Below are 21257 nucleotides of genomic sequence, written 5' to 3'. Positions count from 1 at the left end.
TTAAAAATCATAATACTATAGCTAAATAATTTACTCCTTTTAATTTAGTGTGAGAATTACTATATTAAAAAGGAACCTAAAAATGCAAAAAAGAAAATTATATAATGTATTTTTAAAAAGTACCTGTATACAGTGGTACTTGACTCAACCTTCTCCTCTATAATTTGCAATTTAAATTTGTTGTCCTGAAACAAGAAAAATAAATTAATCTACAATTTCAAAATATATACACAACATAATTAGGGCTAGATTACAAGTGGAGTGCTAATTTATCGTGCACCCGCAATAAATTTAGCTTTCAACAAAGAATACCAAGAGGACAAAGTTAATTTGATGAGAAAAGTAAATTGGAAAGTTGTTAATAATTGCATGCCCTATCTGAATCAAGTTTAATTTTGACTGGACTGTCCCTTTAATTGTAGATTCCTAAACTTGGTCTCCAGATAATTAAGTGAATTCTACTGTAAAATGTGGTCACAATTTCATATTTGTTTTCTTTTGTTGCTAAGTTGTATGTAGTTTCCGTTTTTCTGTCATCTGACTAGTGATTAACAAGACCACATTCTGGTAACTATGAAATAGATAAGCTGGGTTTGTGTGGTTTATCCTTTGGAGGGGTATCTTGCTAAGTCACATTTTTGCATGACCTTTATTACAAAAAACAGCAGCAGTAGATTTTACATTATAGCACATGGATTGTGTTTACAGTTACACACCTTAAAGAGCTCCAGCAGGTCATCCTGTGCAACTTCCACCCTCTGGAAAGGAAGTTTCTGTTTAATTATAGCATTACAAATGTCTTCCAGATCTGGAAGTTGGCTGCCTGAAACTGTGCTAAAAAAGGAAAAAGAGAAATGAAGAGCTGGTTATAATTTGTTCACAGAAAGAGAACCCAGAAGGTTCCATTAGAAAAAGCCCTTAAAGGGGGATTTAACTTATTTTTGTTACTTACGGTATTTTAAAATGCATTTGATTTGTTTCTGTACTTAAAGGGACATGAAACCCTTTTTTTCTTTCATGATTTAGAAAGAACATGTCATTTTAAACAACTTTCTAATTTACTTCTATTATCTAATTTGCTTCATTCTCTTGATATCACATGCTGAAAAGCATATCTAGATATGCTCAATAGCTGCTGATTGGTTGCTGCACATAGAGGCCTTGTGTGATTGGCTCACACATGTGCATTGCTATTTTTTCAACAAAGGATATCTAAAGAATTGAGCAAATTAGATAATAGAAGTAAATTGGAAAGTTGTTTTATTAGTAAAGTGAGCCACACATGTTGAAATGAGATACTAAAATACTAAAAACTGCCAAAACCCATTTGTATCCTGATTAACATAAAGGATGTTTATGGGTGGAGGTCCAGTAATTATGAAAGAAAAGCCAAACAAATTAGCACTCCTTGCTCTTCCTTGGACTTCATACATGTCTGGTACAGCTGTCCGGCTGGGATATGAATCTTCTTCCATACAACTCTAAGTCAGACGGTAGAAATAATAACATGTCTTTGGTGTAGCTCATTTTGTACAAGTCAACAACTCCAGAATAGGAAAAGCTGGAAACTTTCCTATAACTTAGCTTTTTAAGTATTGAAAAGTTATAAAGGTGCAAAAATCTATAATATGTACTTTATTATTACATAACTATGTATTTAACCCCTATAAAGAGATTAGAAACATAGTTAAGAGGATAGTAAAGTCCAAATTAAACATTCATGATTCAGATAGGACATGTAATTTTAACCAACTTTCTAATTTCCTTTTTTTTTTTTTTTTTTTAATTTTCAAAGAGCTTTATTAGAATAACATGAGGTTCTACAACAAAATGCATACATATATGGAATACGATAGAGATATTACAGAGTATTGTTAGAACCATGCAACTGCTATAATTGTGTAATACTCGTATAGTTCGCTGCATCAGCTGACAATGATATACTGGGACACATAGATATGAAATCTGAAGGTATAATAAATGGATAATCCCTCACTTAACTTTACTAGCGAAATACATTATATATTGAAAATTGAATACACGATAAAGCTATGAGCATTAGTTATTAATCCTCAGTTTTACCCCAGTTATATAAATGAGCCTCTTTTGGGCCCTAGAAATATGAATATGAATATGTAGTAATATGGGGGTTATATGCAGCTAACATTCAATAGAATATGAAATGAAACAAACATGCTATGCAGAGAAGAAAAAATCAAGTATGAAATAAAAGACTGTTATAGCGCATAGAAAACAAACATGCTATAAAAAAAAGAAAAAATCGAAACAAAAAAATTATAAATGAGATAAGGACCAAAACTGAGCTCTTAAATTATTCTTTAAGCAGGTATTGAAAAATGACATTTCATAACACTCCTGGCCTTGTCATAGGGTAATATCCTCTATTCCCCTCTTTTTATGTTGTGTTCACGTGGGAGAGAGAGGGGGGAAGTAATATCTTTGTCTAAGAGTGTGTGCCAGATTAATTGTTGGTGACTATTTTGTAATATAAACAGATCTCCAGTAACCAAAGGTCCTCCCCCTGAACAGTGTTGTAAATTTATCCCCTGGTCCACGGCCCCGGCCGCAAGCCGCAATCCAAGGTTTGTAAATACACAGGCAGTGCCTTATGTTGTCATAACGTTTACCCCATTACCGTCACAAAAAATAACAATAAAAATAAGCTATAATTAGAGGAGAATTTCTAATGTCAACGTACAAGCTATATAACATTTGAGTTCGATATATAAACTAAATATATTGTGTATCATGCACACAACAGAGCAGGTTAACGTTTGATTGGATTACCAAGGAGTTCATCGCAGGGATCTGAAGGCCCCAGTGTGAAGTTAAGGCCGCATCAGCCCCCTGTCATTGCCTGATCGTAAGATCCCAATTCTGGTAAAGCCAGCAATACTTTTAGGGGAAGCATATCTACCCAAGTCTGTCCGGATACGAGTCCTCCTAATTTGCCATCATGAAGCGATACAAGTGGGAGAGAGAGCTGCAGAAAGCCGTATAAACCGTCCATGTCCCTATGTCTTCCTCCGTGACCTTTCTGATCCATAGCCACTTGGAAACTATTCAGTGAAAAGTCCGACAGCTCAACCCTCTTAGTCGTTTGGGCCCCCGCAGAATAATCATTCGTTGCCAGTTTGTAAGCTGCAAGCGAGGTCTGGAGCTGACTCTCAGTCCGGTCCAGTGAACCTGGTAGTATGGTGGCCATTTGATGGTGCCCTTCCTGTGAGGGCTCATCCTTATGCCCGGCGTCATTATCAGGTAAGTTACTGTGGGCCAACAAAGACTTCTTAGTGCTATGTGATTCAGCTGGCCAGGAGACGCTGTGATTTAGCAGAGAAGGTCCCCGGTGTGGGTGCGGTGCATCTGCCGTATGCATAAATTTCACAGCGCCATTTTGGCAAGTAGGCATCTGATCTTCCTCCGGAGCTTTTGTTTGTATAGTGGTGAAGCCCAGCTTAGCCATAAGATTATCATATGGGGCTCTCTCTATAAACGACTCCATTAGCCTCTCGAAGTTTGCTAGACAATCTTTATGTTGCATCTCCATAGTTTCAGCTTTTCCCCCCTTTTCCAGGCAGTTCAGGCACTAACTGTATAGGTGACCGCTCTGCTGAGCGGGAGGCTCTCAGTGGTACACTTAGTATGGAGGTAGTATGACAGCGTCCTTTCAAGCTTGATACTAAGCCCAGTTAAGGTCAGAACAATATTAAAGTTTGAAGAGGTTCAGTAAGCCAGGAACCCTGGCAGCACTGATGACCCGGCTCTTCACAGGGGGAGGTGAATGCCTAATATATGGCCGCCGCCTTAGGCCTTAACTTTCCAATCTGTAGTCTCAGCGTCATGTATACAGCGAGATAACTATATGTAGAGTCACAAGTGACAGTACTGCAATGTCTGCTGATTTTCTCGCTGATATAGATCAATAATTGGCGGATTATCGAAGCCTCTGCTCAGAGCTCTCAGAATATGCGTCCTGCTCAGAACGCTGCTTGGACACGCCCCCGCTAATTTACTTTTATCATCAAATTTGCTTTGTTCACTTGATATTCTTTGTTGTAAGCTAAACCTAGGTAGGCTCTTATGCTAATTTATAAACTCTTGAAGGCCGCCTCTTATCTTAATGCATTTGACAGTTTTTCACAGCTATAGGCCGTTAGTTCATGTGTTTCATATAAATAACATTGCGCTCATGCACATGGAGCTATTTAAGAGTCAGCACTAACTGCCTGAAATGCAAGTCTGTCAAAAGACCTGAGATAAGGGGGCAGTCTGCAGAGGCTTAGATACAAGGTAATCACAGAGGTAAAAAGTATATTAATATAACCGTGTTGGTTATGCAAAACTGGGGAATGGTAACTAAAGGGATTATCTATCTTTTTAAACAATAACATTTTTGGTGTTTACGATCCCATTAAAGTCAGCTGCAGTGCAGCAATGCACAATTGGGAGATAGCTGAACACATCTGGTGAGCCAATGACAAGAGACAAAATGTGTAGCCACCAATAATCTGCTGGCTCCCAGTAGTGAAATTCTGCTGCTGAAAATATGTGAATATGTTTTTCAACAAAGGACACCAAAAGAACAACGTTAAGGTGATAACAAAAGTGAATTAAAATGTTTTAAAATTACAGGCTTGTTCTGAATCATAAAAGCTTATTTTTTACTTGTCTCAAGAAGTCAGTCAGAAGTGTTACAAACACAGGGGTAAACTACAAATTGATTAAAGACTTCTAGCAAATTTCAAGTTTATAAAATGTCAGTAGGAAGTAGTTTTCTTCCTACCTCCTGAGGTCTGAGAACCTTCATATATATTGTGGTGTCTTCCTACCCTGTCCTGACAATCCGTACCATATGTAAAACACAATATTTCTTTTTTCTTGCTAGTCCCCTCTTATGGTATTTCTAAATGTAGCCTCCAAAGCAAGCACAACTCAGGTGGCTGAAACAAAGATAGGCCGGCTGCTAGGGATAAATTAGAAAATTGCATGCTCTATCTGAATCATGAAAGAAAAAAAATGGGTTCAGTATCCCTTTAAACTGCTTTTGATTTTAAAATGTTATTTTTGAATTAGATTTATTTTTATTTTGAATAGGAGTGCGAATAACAGTCATGTCACTTTAATAAAAACTATGGTGCCACACAAGCATGATTAGTATAAAATGCATTCAGAATATGTAATCAAGAGGTTTCGAATATGTTTGGTTTGCATAGATCAAAACTATACAATATTATAACATCACTAAGATTTAAATAGCCACAAGATTATCACATTATTTGTGCATTTATATTACTAAAGAAATGCATAATTAAAATTACAATACTTTGAATTTCATACAAGATGTTGATTTTTTTTTCTGACAAGTTTCCTTTTATTTCCTTGCACATGTTCACAAAAAGCTGGTACCTCACACGTGTGCAAATAAGACCGTGCACACTACTCCAAGAATGTGCAACTGTCCCTTTGCAATTGTTTATTTGCGCTAGCTCCTTTACAGATAAAGGCTTCTGTCAGGCTCCAGCAAATAAACAAACAACCAAGAGGTCGATTTATCAATCCATGGTGGGCATTCGCCCCTGTCCGCACGAGCTCTCCTCTGGCAGGCAGCAATCCGCTGCCGGAATTTAACATTGCACGCGAGCGCTTTTTTGTGCTCGCATGCAACCCCGCCCGCATACAGCCAATCACTCGCGGGCAGGAGCTGTCAATATCCCCGGTTGGACAAGACCAGGGAGATTGAAATTCTCCCCCTTAGAGGTGAAGAACAGGGAAGGGTAGCAGCAGTCTGATGACCTCTGCTTGATAAATTCTGACTGCAAGTTCTCTTGTGCGAACCTGCAGTCAAAATGATTAGAAGGACTTGATAAATCGAGCCCTAATAATATGAGGTGTGATAAAACTGTGATAAATAAAAATGTTAAAGACTGTTGCAAACACTGTTGCTATATAATGCTCCAGACACACGCACACTCCTGAGCATAGCTAGATATGCTCTTCAACAAAGAATACCAAAAGACCAAAGTAATTTTGGTAACAGAGCATGCAATTTAAGAAAAAAATCTGTCTGAATCAAAGTTTATTTCAGAGTTTAAGGTCTGTTTAAAAATATGAATGTGGCAGTTACTGTAAAATAGCACTAGGGTGTAGAATACTTTCCTTACTATAAATATTAAGCAACACAGAAAAAGGATAACATAATGACTGAAATATATCACATACTACTTTTCTTCACAATTCATTCTATAAAGTATAAAATGCTGGACAGAAATGTTCAGGCAGATATCACAAGTGCAACACAAAATATTTGCACATATTTGTGTTTTCTTTTGTAACAATGAATCTGTACTTGGAAGAATCCCACATCTCCTAGTATTGTGTTGTTTTAGTTTGTCCAACTGGCAAAAACATTTGCTTTAGATTACCGCACAACGTAAATGATTAGGGTGCGGCCTTCCAGCAGGATCTCGAGGCAAAAGACTTTGCAATATTAAAAAAATGTACATGTTGTGCTCTTGGATAACATTCTTGCAAAACTGCTGCCATACAGTTTCAGTGCTCCAGAAATGGGCCAGCTCCTAAGCATACGTCCCTGCTTTTTAAGAAAAAAGATACCATGAGAATAAAGAAAATGGGATAACAGAAGTAAATTAGAAAGTTGTTTAAAAATAACATGCTCTATCTGAATCGTGAAAGAAAATGTTGGGTTTTGTATCATAAAACTGTTGCCTACCTATTTGGAGCCGTTACCCTTTGATTTGAGACATTCTGACGATCCTAAAACTTGGTGGGACTGGCATGGCAGTTTTGGCTAGGAAGTCTGTGCAGAGCACGTCAATGCTGAACCCAGTGGCCTAATGATCTAAAGGTGAGAACTGTACCAATGCGGGAGAATGAACAAAGTGCGGAAAAAGCACAGAGAGCACCATTCTAATTATCCTTGCCGATTCCACTATCGAAGACATCAACCAAGGCCGAATTGTAGACTTCTCTCTTACATAAAAGGATCATGGATGTTCTGACAACCTGTTTGACATAGTTATAGCCTGGAGAGAGAGACCGCTGCGCTTGCGCCTAATGCAGCTCATTTTGCCAGGAACTTAACAAGTTGAGGCTTTGTGTTACCATGTGCATTGGTCATGTCGCCGTTGGTACTTTTTGAGAGTATGCAGGTCCGGGCAGTAGCGGTGTTTGTTAGAAACATTCTGTATTGGTGTTAGCCTGAACTATCTTTAGGATCTCAGGACCTGTCTTGCAAAACAAGGAATACTATAAGCCAAGAGTTTGTTATTGCAGCACGGAGAATGTCATTTTCCGTGATTACTTGACAAGTCAGATGGCAATATATTTTTCACAAAAAAATAAACCTACAGTATGTATGAACATATGAAATAGAAATATACCCATTTGAGACTACCGTTATGCTTATTGTTTCTTATTATAAGATTGGAGATTCATAAAAAGATTAATCCTTAAGGTGGAAGTTGATCTAAAGTGTTAGCTCTTAAAGGGCCATGAAACCCCTAAATATATTTTTTAATTTACTTTTATTATCAAATTTACTTCATTCACTTGGTATTCTTTGTTAACCATTTGGCTGCTAAGCCATTTCCCACTTGTGTGCTAAGCTGGATTTGAGCTTTTTGTTGCAGCTCACTGTCACACACTTTTAGAAGATGGCTGAACCAAAGATAGGCCGGCTGCTAGGGATAAATTAGAAAATTGCATACTCTATCTGAATCATGAAAGAAAAAAAATGGGTTCAGTATCCCTTTAAACTGCTTTTGATTTTAAAATGTTATTTTTGAATTAGGTTTATTTATTTTTTATTTTGAATAGGAGTGCGTATAACAGTCATGTATATGTGTTTTAAAAATACTTTTATAAAAACTATGGTGCCGCGCAAACATGATTAGTATAAAATGCATTCATAATAAGAGGTTTTGAATATGTTTGGTTTGCATAGATCAAAACTATACAATATTATAACATCACCAAGATTTAAAGGGACAGTCTAGTCCAAAATAAACTTTCATGATTCAGATAGGGCATGTAATTATAAACAATTTTCCAATTTACTTTTATCAACAATTTTTCTTTGTTCTCTTGGTATTCTTAGTTGAAAGCTAAACCTAGGAGGTTCATATGCTAACTTCTTAGACCGTGAAGTCCACCTCTTTTGTGAATGCATTTTGACAGTTTTTCACCACTAGAGGGTGTTAGTTAATGTGAGTCATATAGATAACACTGTGCTCACGCACGTGGAGTTACCTAAGAGCCAGCACTGACTGGTTAAATTGCAAGTCTGTCAAAAGAACTAAAATAAAGGGGCAGTTTGCAGAAGCTTAGATACAAGATAATTACAGAGGTAAAACGTGTATTTATATAACTGTGTTGGTTATGCAAAACTAGGAAATGGGTAATAAAGCAAAACAATATCAATTCTGGTGTATACATGCACATTATTTGTGCATGTATATTTTTGGCAAAAAAAAAAACCCATATACTAATAAAATGCATAATTAAAATTACAATACTTTGAATTTCATACAAGATGTTGATTTTTTTTCTGACAAGTTTCCTTTTATTTCCTTGCACATGTTCACAAAAAGCTGATACCTCACACGTGTGCAAATAAGACCGTGCACACTACTCCAAGAATGTGCAACTGTCCCTTTGCAATTGTTTATTTGCGCTAGCTCCTTAACAGATAAAGGCTTCTGTCAGGCTCCAGCAAATAAACAAACAACCAAGAGGTCGATTTATCAATCCATGGTGGGCATTCGCCCCTGTCCGCACGAGCTCTCCTCTGGCAGGCAGCAATCCGCTGCCGGAATTTAACATTGGCAAAATGTTAAATGTTAAATAGTTCAGGCCAACACCAGTACAGAATGTTTCTAACAGACACCGCTACTGCCCGGACCTGCATACTCTCAATTAGTACCAACGGCGACTTGACCAATGTACATGGTAACACAAAGTCTCAACTTGTTGCAGTTCACTGTCACACACTTTTAGAAGTTGTTTTTGTGTGAATAACCTATACAAACTATATATTGTTTTTTCAGCAGACTCTGCAGATTCAAAATATATCATTATTATATATGTATTTGTTATCATGTTTTAAAAATAAAGCAAAACATTAGGGGGAAAAAAGTATATATTTTTACTCCTGACAATAATTAACTGTATGCAATTTTATTTGTGTAAACTCTATCATCAAACCTGTGTGGATAAATATTTCTAGTAGATAACCTGTATAAAATAAGTAAAATTGAAAACATTTTACTGTGTTTTTCGACCGTTTTATTGCTGGGATGTCAATTTGGTATATAATCAAAAACAGTGTTTTTAAATGTAATATTCTGTTACTGGCATTTAAATAGTTCTAGCCGCGGGAAGTTAAGATATGGCAACTAAACTATACATTTTTAGAAACTACACTCCCAGGTCTATCAGATGAGGGTTTATTTGTATTTATATCTCAAAACTGGAGTATGTAACAAATAAGCAAATATTGCACTTGTTTAAAAAACAAAAGGTTTTCTGAGCAAAGTGCGCTGTTTAGTTATATATTGTGCACTCCAATTTTGTGCTATATATACATGTAGCCCCTTATTTGATGCACCAAGAGTGTATTTTCCAAAAACTTTATTTACTGTATCTTAACTTCCCAGGTGGCTACAGCTGTCTAATTGCAGACATCACCCCTGAAAATGAAGACAATTATTTTAGGCTGTCATGTCTGCAATTAAACATTTCTAGCCCCATGGGAAGTTAAAAAGGGTACATAAAGTACACATTAGTATAAAGTACACCCCTTTGGGTATCAAATGAGAGGTTAAATGTATTTCTAGCACAAAAGTGGAGTGCGTAAAAATTAACGGAATATGGTGCTTTGGATAGGAAAAAAAAAATTCTAAATAAGGTGACATGTTCAGCTATTTCTTACGCACTCAAATTTTATTTGATACGCCAAGGGGTGTACTTTACAAAAATGTGCACCAGGGACAAAGACGATGTCAGAATCTTCTCTGGCAGATCTAGCGTCATCCGAGAAGGAAATAATGTCGGAGTTCATCAGGCGCTCAGCCATAATTCTCTTTACAAATTGAATAGATATTTGTAAAGAAATTATGCTGCTAGAAAAGATAGAATTTTTATTGCAAAAAAATAAGCTTTTTTTGCAGTAAAAATACAGGTGTTTTGAAAGACGATGAGAGCTGTGCAAAGAGGGTGATTTGAGCACCTTCCAAGGGCTCTAAAAGACTGATCCAGGTGTTCATGAGATTACAAATATTATATCTGCATCCATATAGTCAGGGAATGTCATTTTTCTTAACTAGGTGATCACTCCGGTAATGCTGGTTACCACGGTCATCATTTTGCTAATATACTTAAATTGATCAAAAAAACAGGGACTAATTTATTTTAGGGAAATCTATATTGGGGGTTTCTAGACAATTTTGATCTTTATATGTGCCTTTAGAGACCCCCTTATTTTTTAAAGAATTTTAAAATATATTTATTTTTAACTTTTTTCCCTAAACTTTAAAGAGGCGATTACCTTTCCAATGGTGGGTCTTGGGGGTCTGTAGCTGCTTAGATGCCCAAGAGAAGGGCATCTAAACAGCACGCCCCCATCTCTCCATAACTGTCAATTGACAGTTGCAAATAAAGTTGCGTGATGACGTCATCACGCTCCGTGTGAAGCCCCAAGCCTGCCCTTCAATATAAGGGCAAGATCGGACGGGTGGAGGGAGATGGGGGCCCTCAGGCCCCCCTCAAGGTTAGTGAGTCCTAGCGACGGCATGGAGCCGTCGTTAGCACCTGAGGGTGAAAGTTAGCAACGACTCCATGCCGTTGTTAGCACTCAAAGGGTTAAAGGATCTAGCTGAACACATCGGGTGAGTCAATGACAACAGGCATATATGTGCAGCCACCAATCAGCAGCTATCTCCACTGAGCGTAGCTGAACACATCGGATGAGTCAGTGACAACAGGCATATATGTGCAGCCACCAATCAGCAGCTATCTCCTCTGAGCGTACCTTGGTATGCTTTTCAACAAAGGTTACCAAAAGAAAAAAGTGCATTATTTAATTTTAGTAAATTGGAAAGTTGTTTATAATTGCATGCTCTATCTGAATCATCAAAAGTGTATTTTTTACTTTATTGGCCTTTTAATGCTGTAGTTTTAAATCGTATCCCCATCTGACCTTAAAATTGCTTTCCAATTATATGTCAAAATTCCCCAGTACGCCAGACTCAATACTCCTTTTTTGTGGAATAGACAGAGTGCAGCTTGATATACCTTATTTAAATGTTGCTCAGGAGGTTAATATTAGATCTTCTATAGCGCCCTACCATGTATTTATACAGTAGGTAGTATTGCCCTTTGAAGGGTTTAGGATCCAGTTTGATCTGATGTTTAGGCTATTCTTAAATTGGGTTTGTGTGATTTAGAGATATGTATCTATGAATAGCATTTAGATTAGTGTCACAGACCAAATGGAAGTATGTGATGTCCCCTGTGATTTCACTTCTTCTATTCACGAATATCAAGATGGCCACTTCAGCATTAACAGTTCTCTGTCATGTTTAATCACTTGTGAGTTCAGTCATGCTACTATAAATCTCCCCTTTGTGTCTTATTAAATATATTTATACCTGATTTATCTAAGGTTCGTGTCATATGCTTACATGTTAAATGCTTTATGCGATGAAGGTTAAGAGATTGTGTCCAAAAGTGTAATTACATAAGAGTGATTTTACCAATCATAAGAACGGTTTTCTACCTTCCAATTGAGAGGTTTGTGTCAGCGTGATGTCATTGTATATGCACTCTAGACTGTGTGTTACTTTATAAAGTTGTATACCTTCCCCTATTAAAAATAAACATATAGTTTAAGTCAGAACAGCAATGCATTTTTGGGAACTAGCTGAACACATCTGGTAAGCCAATGACAATAGGCATCTATGCGTAGCCGCCAATCGCTAGCTAATTCCCAGTAATGCATTTCTACTGCTGAGAATGATCTAGTTATCCTTTACAACAAAGGATGCCACGAGAACAAGGACGATTTCATAATAGAAGAAAAATTGAAAAGCCCTTAAAATTTGCATGCTCTGTCTGAATCATGAAGGATACAGTTTGATTTTCATGTCCTTTAAAATATACTTAAGTTTTTATTTTTCATTTATTTATTGTTATACCTTTTCCAAAACTGCAGAAATATGAAGCTCTGGCCTATAATTAGTGTTTTCATTACATACATATATTACGTACATATATGTACAAAACAAAGACCTCTTTACACTGTCCTGAGAAATGTATCCCATATTACTGGCAAATAAATCATTCTCCTGAAAGCTTTGAATTGTTTCCGTTTCTGACAGCAACCAAAATATTTCTTTAGCAACAAAAAAAACTCAACATATGTAAATAGGCCCAGATTTATCAAAGGTTCCAGCTGTAGGCTCGCATGAGTGAACTTGCATTTAAATGATATTAGTCGGTGTTTAAAAAATTGGCACATAAAAGTTTCCTTAAAGGGATATGAATGTCAAAATTATTTTTTTATAATTCAGAAAGCAAACTTTTCAGCAAATGATACAAAAGGAACAAAGTAAATTTGATAAGAGAAGTGCAATTGGAAAGATTGTTTTTGAGTTACAACATGGCAGCTCCCATGTTTTCATTAAATGCTTCATTCTATCTAGCGTTTATTTAGTGTTTAATGTCCCTTTAAAGGGCCACTAAAGTCAAAATTAAAGTTTCAAGATTCAGATTAATCATGCAATTAAAAAATAAATAAAATTCTAAAATAAATTCCAATATACTTCCATTATCAAAACGTGCACATTCATTTTATATGCACACTTTCTGAGGCTCCACTGAGAATGTACAAAATTGCCACGTATATATATATATATATATATATATATATATATATATATATATATATATATATGCACATTTTGTGATTGGCTGATGGCTATCACATGATATAGAGGGAGGGTAAATGGAATTAACTTTGAAATTTTACAGAACATATTCTATTGCTCATACACACACACACCATATATACACAGCATACACACACAACATATACACACACACGCCATATACACACCGTATACACACACACCATATACACACACACCGTATACACACACATACCATATACACCCACACCGTATACACACACACACACCATATACACACACACACCATATACACACACACACCATATACACACACACACACACACAATATACACACACCATATACACACACAAACAACATATACACACACACACACCACATACCATACACACACACATACCATACACACACACACATACCATACGCATACCATATACACACGCACATAGCATACACACACACACACACATACCATACACACACACACTGTGCTAATAACAGGTCTTCGGTGTAGCTGATTTTGTGAAAATCAACAACTCCAGAATGGAAAAAACATCTCTACAACTGAATAATTACAGTGCCATATTGTATTATTGGTTTTACACACAGTGGTATTAGCCTCTCATGCTCCCGTCTCCTCACATGACCTCTGCAATTTACCTCACATTTTGATTTGTCACCAAACCGGATGTTGTCTTTAACTGAAATTGTTGTGTTGTTTGGCCTTGCTAATACTTAGTCTTGTTTTTTTTGTTTTTTTTTTAAATATATATTATAGACTACTATTTCCCAATCAGCTTTTGTTTTCTGGGGATAAACACATAGTTAAATATAAGAAACAGTGGGGGGAACTTCTGGGCGGCGGCCATGACAGGTCGCGTCTCAGAGCTGAAGCTTCTTGTGTCACTGCATCATCCCCTATACTTTCCTATGGAGGATATTGGCATATTTATCCTGAAGGCTTTAAGAGACCTACTGCCTACATACCTGGATAGGTTTAATGACATGGATCACTTCCTTACCAGTGCTAAAGCTGAAAACACACCTAATAACACTACAAGAAATCAATACCTGCTGCCTCTAAACCATGTCTCCTACAAAGTCTCATCCACTGTGGCAGAAGAACATACACAGGAATACCTCTCAGAAGAGCAGGAGAAATTCCTACCAACAAGTTCCAAGACGAGAGAGCCCTTGATTGTTGCGGTCCCGCCGGATTGCTCTCTCTTCTCCTCGGCTGCCATCATGTCCTGGAGCAATGTGGCCCACACACCACCGCTTGTAGCAGATGCACCGACTGCCCTGCTTTCTATCCACTTTGCTTCAGATGCATGGAAATTGGGGCCCTCGCTTTGCCTATACTCTGACTGTGAATCACCGCATGATTTGGCTGCTTCTCCTAAGTCGCCGCCAGGAGAGATGTTATCTGGGATACTGTTTTTACCTATTACCACTACGGCCAGTCATCAATTAGCCGACCAGCCCACAGAATTGTTAGAAAATGTCCATGTTTCAGCTACGGACATGGGCTACATTTTTGCGAATACCCCAGCTCTAACCATTATGAGCCGCCACGGATTTCAGGACAGATCCGGCATTATTTAGGAACTCACAAACCTTTATGCTGTAGGATCTGACAGGATTATCTTTGCAGGCCCACTCACAACTGGCATTATCCTGAACTCACCCAGCCACAACCTGACTTTATCAAATGCCAATAAGTTAATGCCATGTTCGTTTATACTTTTTAGGCACAATGCGTCTTTTTTTAAAACAGCCTTACTTTAATGATGGCGACTAAGCCGGATGCATGGAGGAATACAAATAGTAAAGCAGTTATGCTTGTATTAGGACCTGTTGATATATACTTATAATATGAACCATTACCCCGTGATACCATATAGGTCCATCTGGCCAAATAACAGTTTACTCACTGAGAGAGGTAGACAGTCTTCTTTTGTATCTTGGCTTTCTATGTTTTTAATGTTTAGCTCCAACTGTTTTTCTTGTCTAAATGAATGTGTATAGTTGGTGCCTATTAAATCTGAGATCGATTTGGCGTAGGGTTAAGTTCCATTTCTACTACCTTGCTTACTAAATCACTGGGCTTGGAACTTATATACAGCTGAGACACCTATATTATTTTAATAATAGTTTATAGAACCGTTTGTACTTTGACATACAGTATATGTTAACCCTGGGGCAGAGGTTTTTTAAAGACACTAACACGCTTAGATACTCAGCTCAGATTGAGACAAACATGAGGCAATTATTTATTTTGAGAGCATAGTGTTTGTTATCTGCCCTCCTCATTGCCGCACCATATATCATTTCTGCCTAACCTGCCTATTGTACTCCCTGTTAGCTAGTCTGCTGAGTTTACTTTTGACACATAGCACAATAATGAGTAGACTGATATCCAGGGTAGCTTATCCTTTATTAATATCTTATGTCCAATTCTCTTGTGATAATCTATTTCCATAGTGAGGCGCATATCTGATCATGTCAACCAGCCCCCTGTTGTAGAGCATAGGGCCCATGCTCAAATCATAGGATTATATTATACCCATCAAAGCTGATCTGCTGAGACATGAAACTCTGCATAGTTCCCAAAATGATTCATATTTTGAGTACCTTTTAAGTGTAATTTCATCCAAGTCGTAGTAACTAAAGCTCTTTCCTTTATTTATATTACGCCCTAACTAGCATGTGAGCCACTTACACAAGATTGAAGAAGGTGCACCCCAAGACTAATCTACCTACCTATTTTTACCACTACATGTATCATTTGACTGTGGTTGAGCTTTATAGAGCCCCCAGCCAGCACCTAGAAGTTTGCTATAAATTCACAGGTCTCCATATTTAACTTTATATTTTACGTCATGCCTTAATATCCTAGACACATCTGTTGTTAATACCATTCTAAGGACCCAAGAGTGTCCCTCTCTATTTTATTGTTTTTATTTATTCTGGCCTTGTACCCCTAATAATACCTCTATATTTTATGCTTTCATTTTGTGTGGTCCAAAAGTGGCTACTATCTCTATGTGTGTGTAGCCTGCCACTCAATGTACTATGTATTTATTTGTTGTTTCTCAACGCCTCAATAAAAATATGTATTTAAAAAAAAAAAAATATATATATATATAAGCAACAGGAAAGGAGGGCCTTCTCCAAACTGTTGCCACGAAGTTGGAGGCTCATTATAAGTCCTCCACCAAACTTTACATCAAGCACTATGCATTCCAGTAGTGTTCATCCGGCACACACAGATTCTTCCATCATACTGCCAGATAGTAATGCGAGATTCATCACTCCAGATAACACATTTCCACTGCTCCAGAGCCCAATGACGCTGTGCATTACACCATTTCATCTAATGCTTGGCATTGCGTATGTTTATGTGAGGCCTGTGTACAGATGCTTGGCCAAAAAAACCCATTTCATTAAGCTCCCAATGCACAGTTCTTGTGACGATGTTGCTTTCATAAGAAATTTGGATTTTTGTAGAGATGGAAAAGATAAGCAATTTTTTGAGGTATGTGCCTTTAGCACGTCGCAGCCCTGCTCTGTGAGTTTGCGTGGTATACTGCTTCATGACCAGATGCTTCCACTTCAGAGTAATAGCACTTACAGTTGACTATAGCCGATACAGTAGGACTTGTAGAAAAGGTGGCATCCAATGACAGTGAGCTCTTCAGTACGACTCACTGTACTGCCAATGTTTTTCAATGGAGATTTAATGGCTATGTGCTGGATTTTAGGCACCATTTAGCAATGGGTGTAGCTGAAACACCCGAACGAAATAATTACTACAGTTATCCAAATACTGTATCAGCTGTGTATTTCCTGCTAATGCAAAACTGCTACTTGTCTATTAGTTTAAACTTCAATAGCTTTATGTATTGATTAAGACAATAACAATGACAACATGTTTTAATGTGGCTTTTTAAGTACAACATTTCTTTAACAAACACCTATTTACAATGTATGCCGTTAATCAGATCCAATTTTTGGGTTTACAATAATAATTCTATTTTTTTCAGACAACAGCAAAGTAAAGGTACCTGAAAAACTGGAGTATTAGAAAACCCCTTCCAAGAAATTTGGAGAATGGAAATGTTACAGTAGACTGTTTACAAAGCTAAAGAAATCTATCTATGAAACACTGTAGGAATCTATAGAGACTTACCTGTTAGACAGGTAGATATCATAGAAAAACCCATTTTCACTGCTGGGCCCATGACAAAGCAGCCCCCCATAGTACTGCTCCAGAGCCATTCCCAGAATATGAGCACTTGAATGCCAGAATATCTACAAAGGACAAATGAGATTCTGAGCAACAAGGAACAAGATTAAGTGCATATTAAAAGAGGTTGCTTTTTAAGACACAGTAACCATTTTTTCAGCTATATGTTAAAGAGACATGAAAGTCAAAATTAAACTTTCAAGGTTCAGCTTTCCTGGTTCAGATAGTAGCTTCAATTTTAATTTTCTACTATCAAATTTACCTCATTCTCTTAGTACCCTTCATTGAAAAGCATACTTACGTAAGCTCAGGAGCATGATTACTGGTTGCTAGCTAGTGATTGGTGGCTACATGAATATGCCTCTTGTCATTGGCTCACCAAATGTATTCAGTTAGCTCCCCAGTAGTGCATTGCTGCTCTGGAGATGACTAAGTATGTGTTTAACCAATTTACACAAACAGTGCAATTATAATATGCTTTAAACAAATTAGAACATTTTATTTATGCACTTTTATTTCTTTTTAATCTTGTTGAGTATTGTGCAATGTCCATTCTATTTTGTATGAAAGTGATGTTTAAGAGCTATAACGGTCACATTTCCAATGCAGCAGTGCATTTCAATTTTGCTGAAAATTATTTTTTGTAAAAACTATGCATTTAAAATTTGAGCCTTTAACAACATTTTGAAAATGTTTCATATGTAGTTCCCAAGCCTGCAAACTAAAAACAGACGGTGTTAAAGCATGGAGATCACAGATTTTCAAACGGCACAATGAAATTCACTTTTTTTTTTAATCTACTTACAGAATAAATAAATACATTTTCATTTGTCCAATTAAACAAGGACATAAGATAATTTTTCAACCTTATAAACTAATAAATTAAATTTCTTAGGGCCAGATTACGAGTTGAGCACAAAACTGCTCTTTCGCGAGCATGATATTTGCACCGTAAAGTAAAGGCACTTTTCAGTGCTGTTTTTTTTCCAACACCCCACCCGTCAACTTTCAGTCCTCATAACTTCTTCTTGCAGTTATTTTATTAAAAAAATAAAAATGCTATAATATAACTACACACCACTGTATTTTGGGGCCAATTGTGGGACATTTATCAAATTAACCGGAGATCTAATCTGTGGTTAATCTTATGAGTGCTAAATGCTATTGTGAGTTTGCGGTAGCAATAAACAGCCACTTGTAATAGCTGGTTATTTATTGGCACCCGTAAATGGGCGAATTGACCTGTTTGCAGGTGTGTGATAAATTAGCGCTCCACTTGTAATCTGGCCCTTAGTATAGTGTAAGTATTTACCAACAGGATTAGCACTGCTCCAAAGCTGATTGGCAGGAATTGGTTAAACTTAATACCTACCCCGATGCCAAAAAAAAAAAAAAGTCTCCATCCTGAGTCTCCTGCTGCATTGATTTTTAAAGCAGTCCAACATACAGCAGAAACAACAAGAAAGGATTTTAGTTATTGCTTTTGATGTAACAAGTGAAGAAATAGAAAATAGAATTGACTAAACTTATTCATGACTTCCGCTGCTGATTGGGTAACTGGCAGTTTCTGCATGGGACCAGCAGTGCTCTGTGGCTCCAGAGTGGTACTTTACCTATGCATGTAATACTGTTGCAGGGGTAAACACATAGAGCATGTGATTTTAACACTAGCTACCCTGCAATGCTAAAATATCTGAACATGAAATTTGCCACTATAAGGGCCCTTTAAAAGACTACTTTTTATATATGCATAGTACATATCAGCAGTTGTGCACTATATTGCAAAAGAGCTGTATACAAAATAATAGTTTTCAAACCATTTACAATTGTAGAACTTTTAGCATGATTTACAGGCCAGGGATATATATCTGGAAGAAACCTCTTGAGCATTATTTTATTCTCTTTGCTATGGCCAGTTAGGAACTGCTATAAAGAATCAAGTAATCTCTGTGTAGCATGCTCTAGGGTTAGAGTTCTGTATCCCTTTAAAGGTAGTGAAAATGCCATTTTAAATGTACACTACAGGAAAAGCCAGCAAATAAAGAACACTGTAAAGACATTTTATACTAAAGTAACTTTTAATTTGTATATCCCCATTAGAAATTCCACTTTGTCACAGTGATTCGAATCCATTTCACAAATGAGCAGTGTCAAAGTACAGTTTTGGTGGTTAAAAGAAATAAATGCTATCTGTAATGTTTATATGTTTAAGCAAGCATCACATTATTTTTATATATACACAGGGCTGGGAGTTAGTGGTGTCTCTATGGCAGACAACAGGAAAACCGTGGATGAGGGTGGTTAGAGCTCATTAGGAGAGTCCAGGTTCTACCTGCAACCAAATATGTTAAGGTGGAGGAGCGGGATGGAGGAGCTCACCAGGACAGCTTGTAGGACAGTAACCTTAAACTATAGCAGAAGAGAATCATGGGAGAATCTTTTGTAGCCATAAACTATCAAAGCTGGTGAACTGACACTCGATGGTTGACCAGCTCATACATAAAGGCTCTCTCTCTATAGATATATATTTAAACTTTTTAAGCTAACAGACTTCTGTTTTACATTAAATATTAACATGGCTTCGCTTATAATAGAGGATCATTATATTTTACATTTGTGGTTATTATCCTAATTTGGAAACCTATGCCCCTGCGTCCTGCTATATTAAAGAACATATTTTGGTGCACTACACTTAACTGGACACTATTTAAACCCTGACAAATTCTGGGCAACAAAATGTGAGTGTTCACAATTTTTGCAAGCAACATACGTGTCAACCAGCTTATTTAGTAGTTCAAGAGAGACACCAAGTGGCGTTTCCTCATTATTGCCACCTATTGGACTTACATTTTTAGTTTTCTCAAGCACACTGAAAATCCTAAGTACCAGCGGATTCATTTTGCTTCCAGGTGTTTCCTACTCACAACTCCAGATTAATGCAATAACTCTCCCAATAAATGTATCTTACCAAATCTATGATGTACTCTTACTAAGACTAAGGGGCACGTCAACCTGGTTATTCGAAGGAACAATAATTATAAACCAAAGGACACTTTCAGCTGCTTTGATCAAACCACTGCAGATATATGCTGAACGAATGCATAATACTGCATGTATCAAACGCTTAACTCTCTCTATTATAGCATTTCTTAAATCTGCTGAAAGATGGTCTCTGTCATCCAGGTTCGGATTTTCCTATTCAAACAAGATGTTCTCAAGTTACTCTTTCAAACAGAAAAGAGTAATGCCGGATCATACTGATATAGACTTATCTTGTCTCAAATACAGAACAAGATCAAGCCCAGATATCTAAGAATTATAATGAAACACTGCAGTCACAAACAAACCATTGTTAGAGTAGAAGTCAACTGGACGTTTACCTAGGAGGACACACCTAGAGGAAAGTGAATGATCTGACAGCAGAAGTCCACAAATACATGAAGCACTTATTGAATATTAGGGTAAATATTAAAGGGACATGAAACCCATATTTTTTTCTTTCATGATTTAGAAAGAAAATGTCATTTTAAACAACTTTCTGAAATACTTCTATATTAGCTCATTTGCTTCATTACATAGATGCCTCGTATGATTGGCTCACCCGTGTGCATTGCTATTACTTCAAAAAAGGATACCTAAAGAATGAAGCAAAGTAGTTAATAGAAGTAAATTGGAATGGTGTTTAAAATTGCATCCTCTATCTGAATCATGAAAGAAAATGTTTGGGTTTAATGTCCTTTTAAAGTCGGAAGACTTGTAAGAGGGATCTGAGAACAAATCCTGATGCACAAAGCTTCAGAACTGTGCATTATAAGATTAATAGTGCATAGTACCATTCTACAATTGATGTTAAACACATAGTGCTTTAATTAAAACTTTCTCCAGATAAGGCAAGACTTGGTCAAATTCCATTTATTATTGCAAAAACTGGGAATCCTATCAGAAGAGGAAGTCCATCTGCCTAAACCTTCATTGCACCACAAGCAGTTGGAAAGACTTTGGGGGAAAAAGTTGTCAAAAACAAAAAAACTAACAGGCTCCC

The 21257-nt window shown here is 36.9% G+C and overlaps 1 protein-coding gene across 2 annotated transcripts in view; it reads right to left on the bottom strand.

The window, feature by feature from the left end:
- TARS2 (threonyl-tRNA synthetase 2, mitochondrial) overlaps positions 1 to 21257 on the bottom strand; it is a 232674-nt gene that overhangs the window by 150645 nt on the left and 60772 nt on the right. For both annotated transcript variants that reach the window (XM_053705450.1, XM_053705454.1), the window contains exons 5-7: positions 17159 to 17280; positions 717 to 834; positions 124 to 185 (exon numbers count right to left, since the gene is read on the bottom strand). In XM_053705450.1, the coding sequence (XP_053561425.1) occupies positions 124 to 185; positions 717 to 834; positions 17159 to 17280 (302 nt within the window). The remainder of the gene's footprint in view (positions 1 to 123; positions 186 to 716; positions 835 to 17158; positions 17281 to 21257) is intronic.

Source organism: Bombina bombina, chromosome 1 (genome assembly GCF_027579735.1).
Source record: "Bombina bombina isolate aBomBom1 chromosome 1, aBomBom1.pri, whole genome shotgun sequence".
NCBI lineage: Eukaryota > Metazoa > Chordata > Amphibia > Anura > Bombinatoridae > Bombina > Bombina bombina.
The sequence above is the reverse complement of the archived record's forward strand: the minus strand, read 5'-3'. Positions and strand labels throughout refer to the sequence as shown.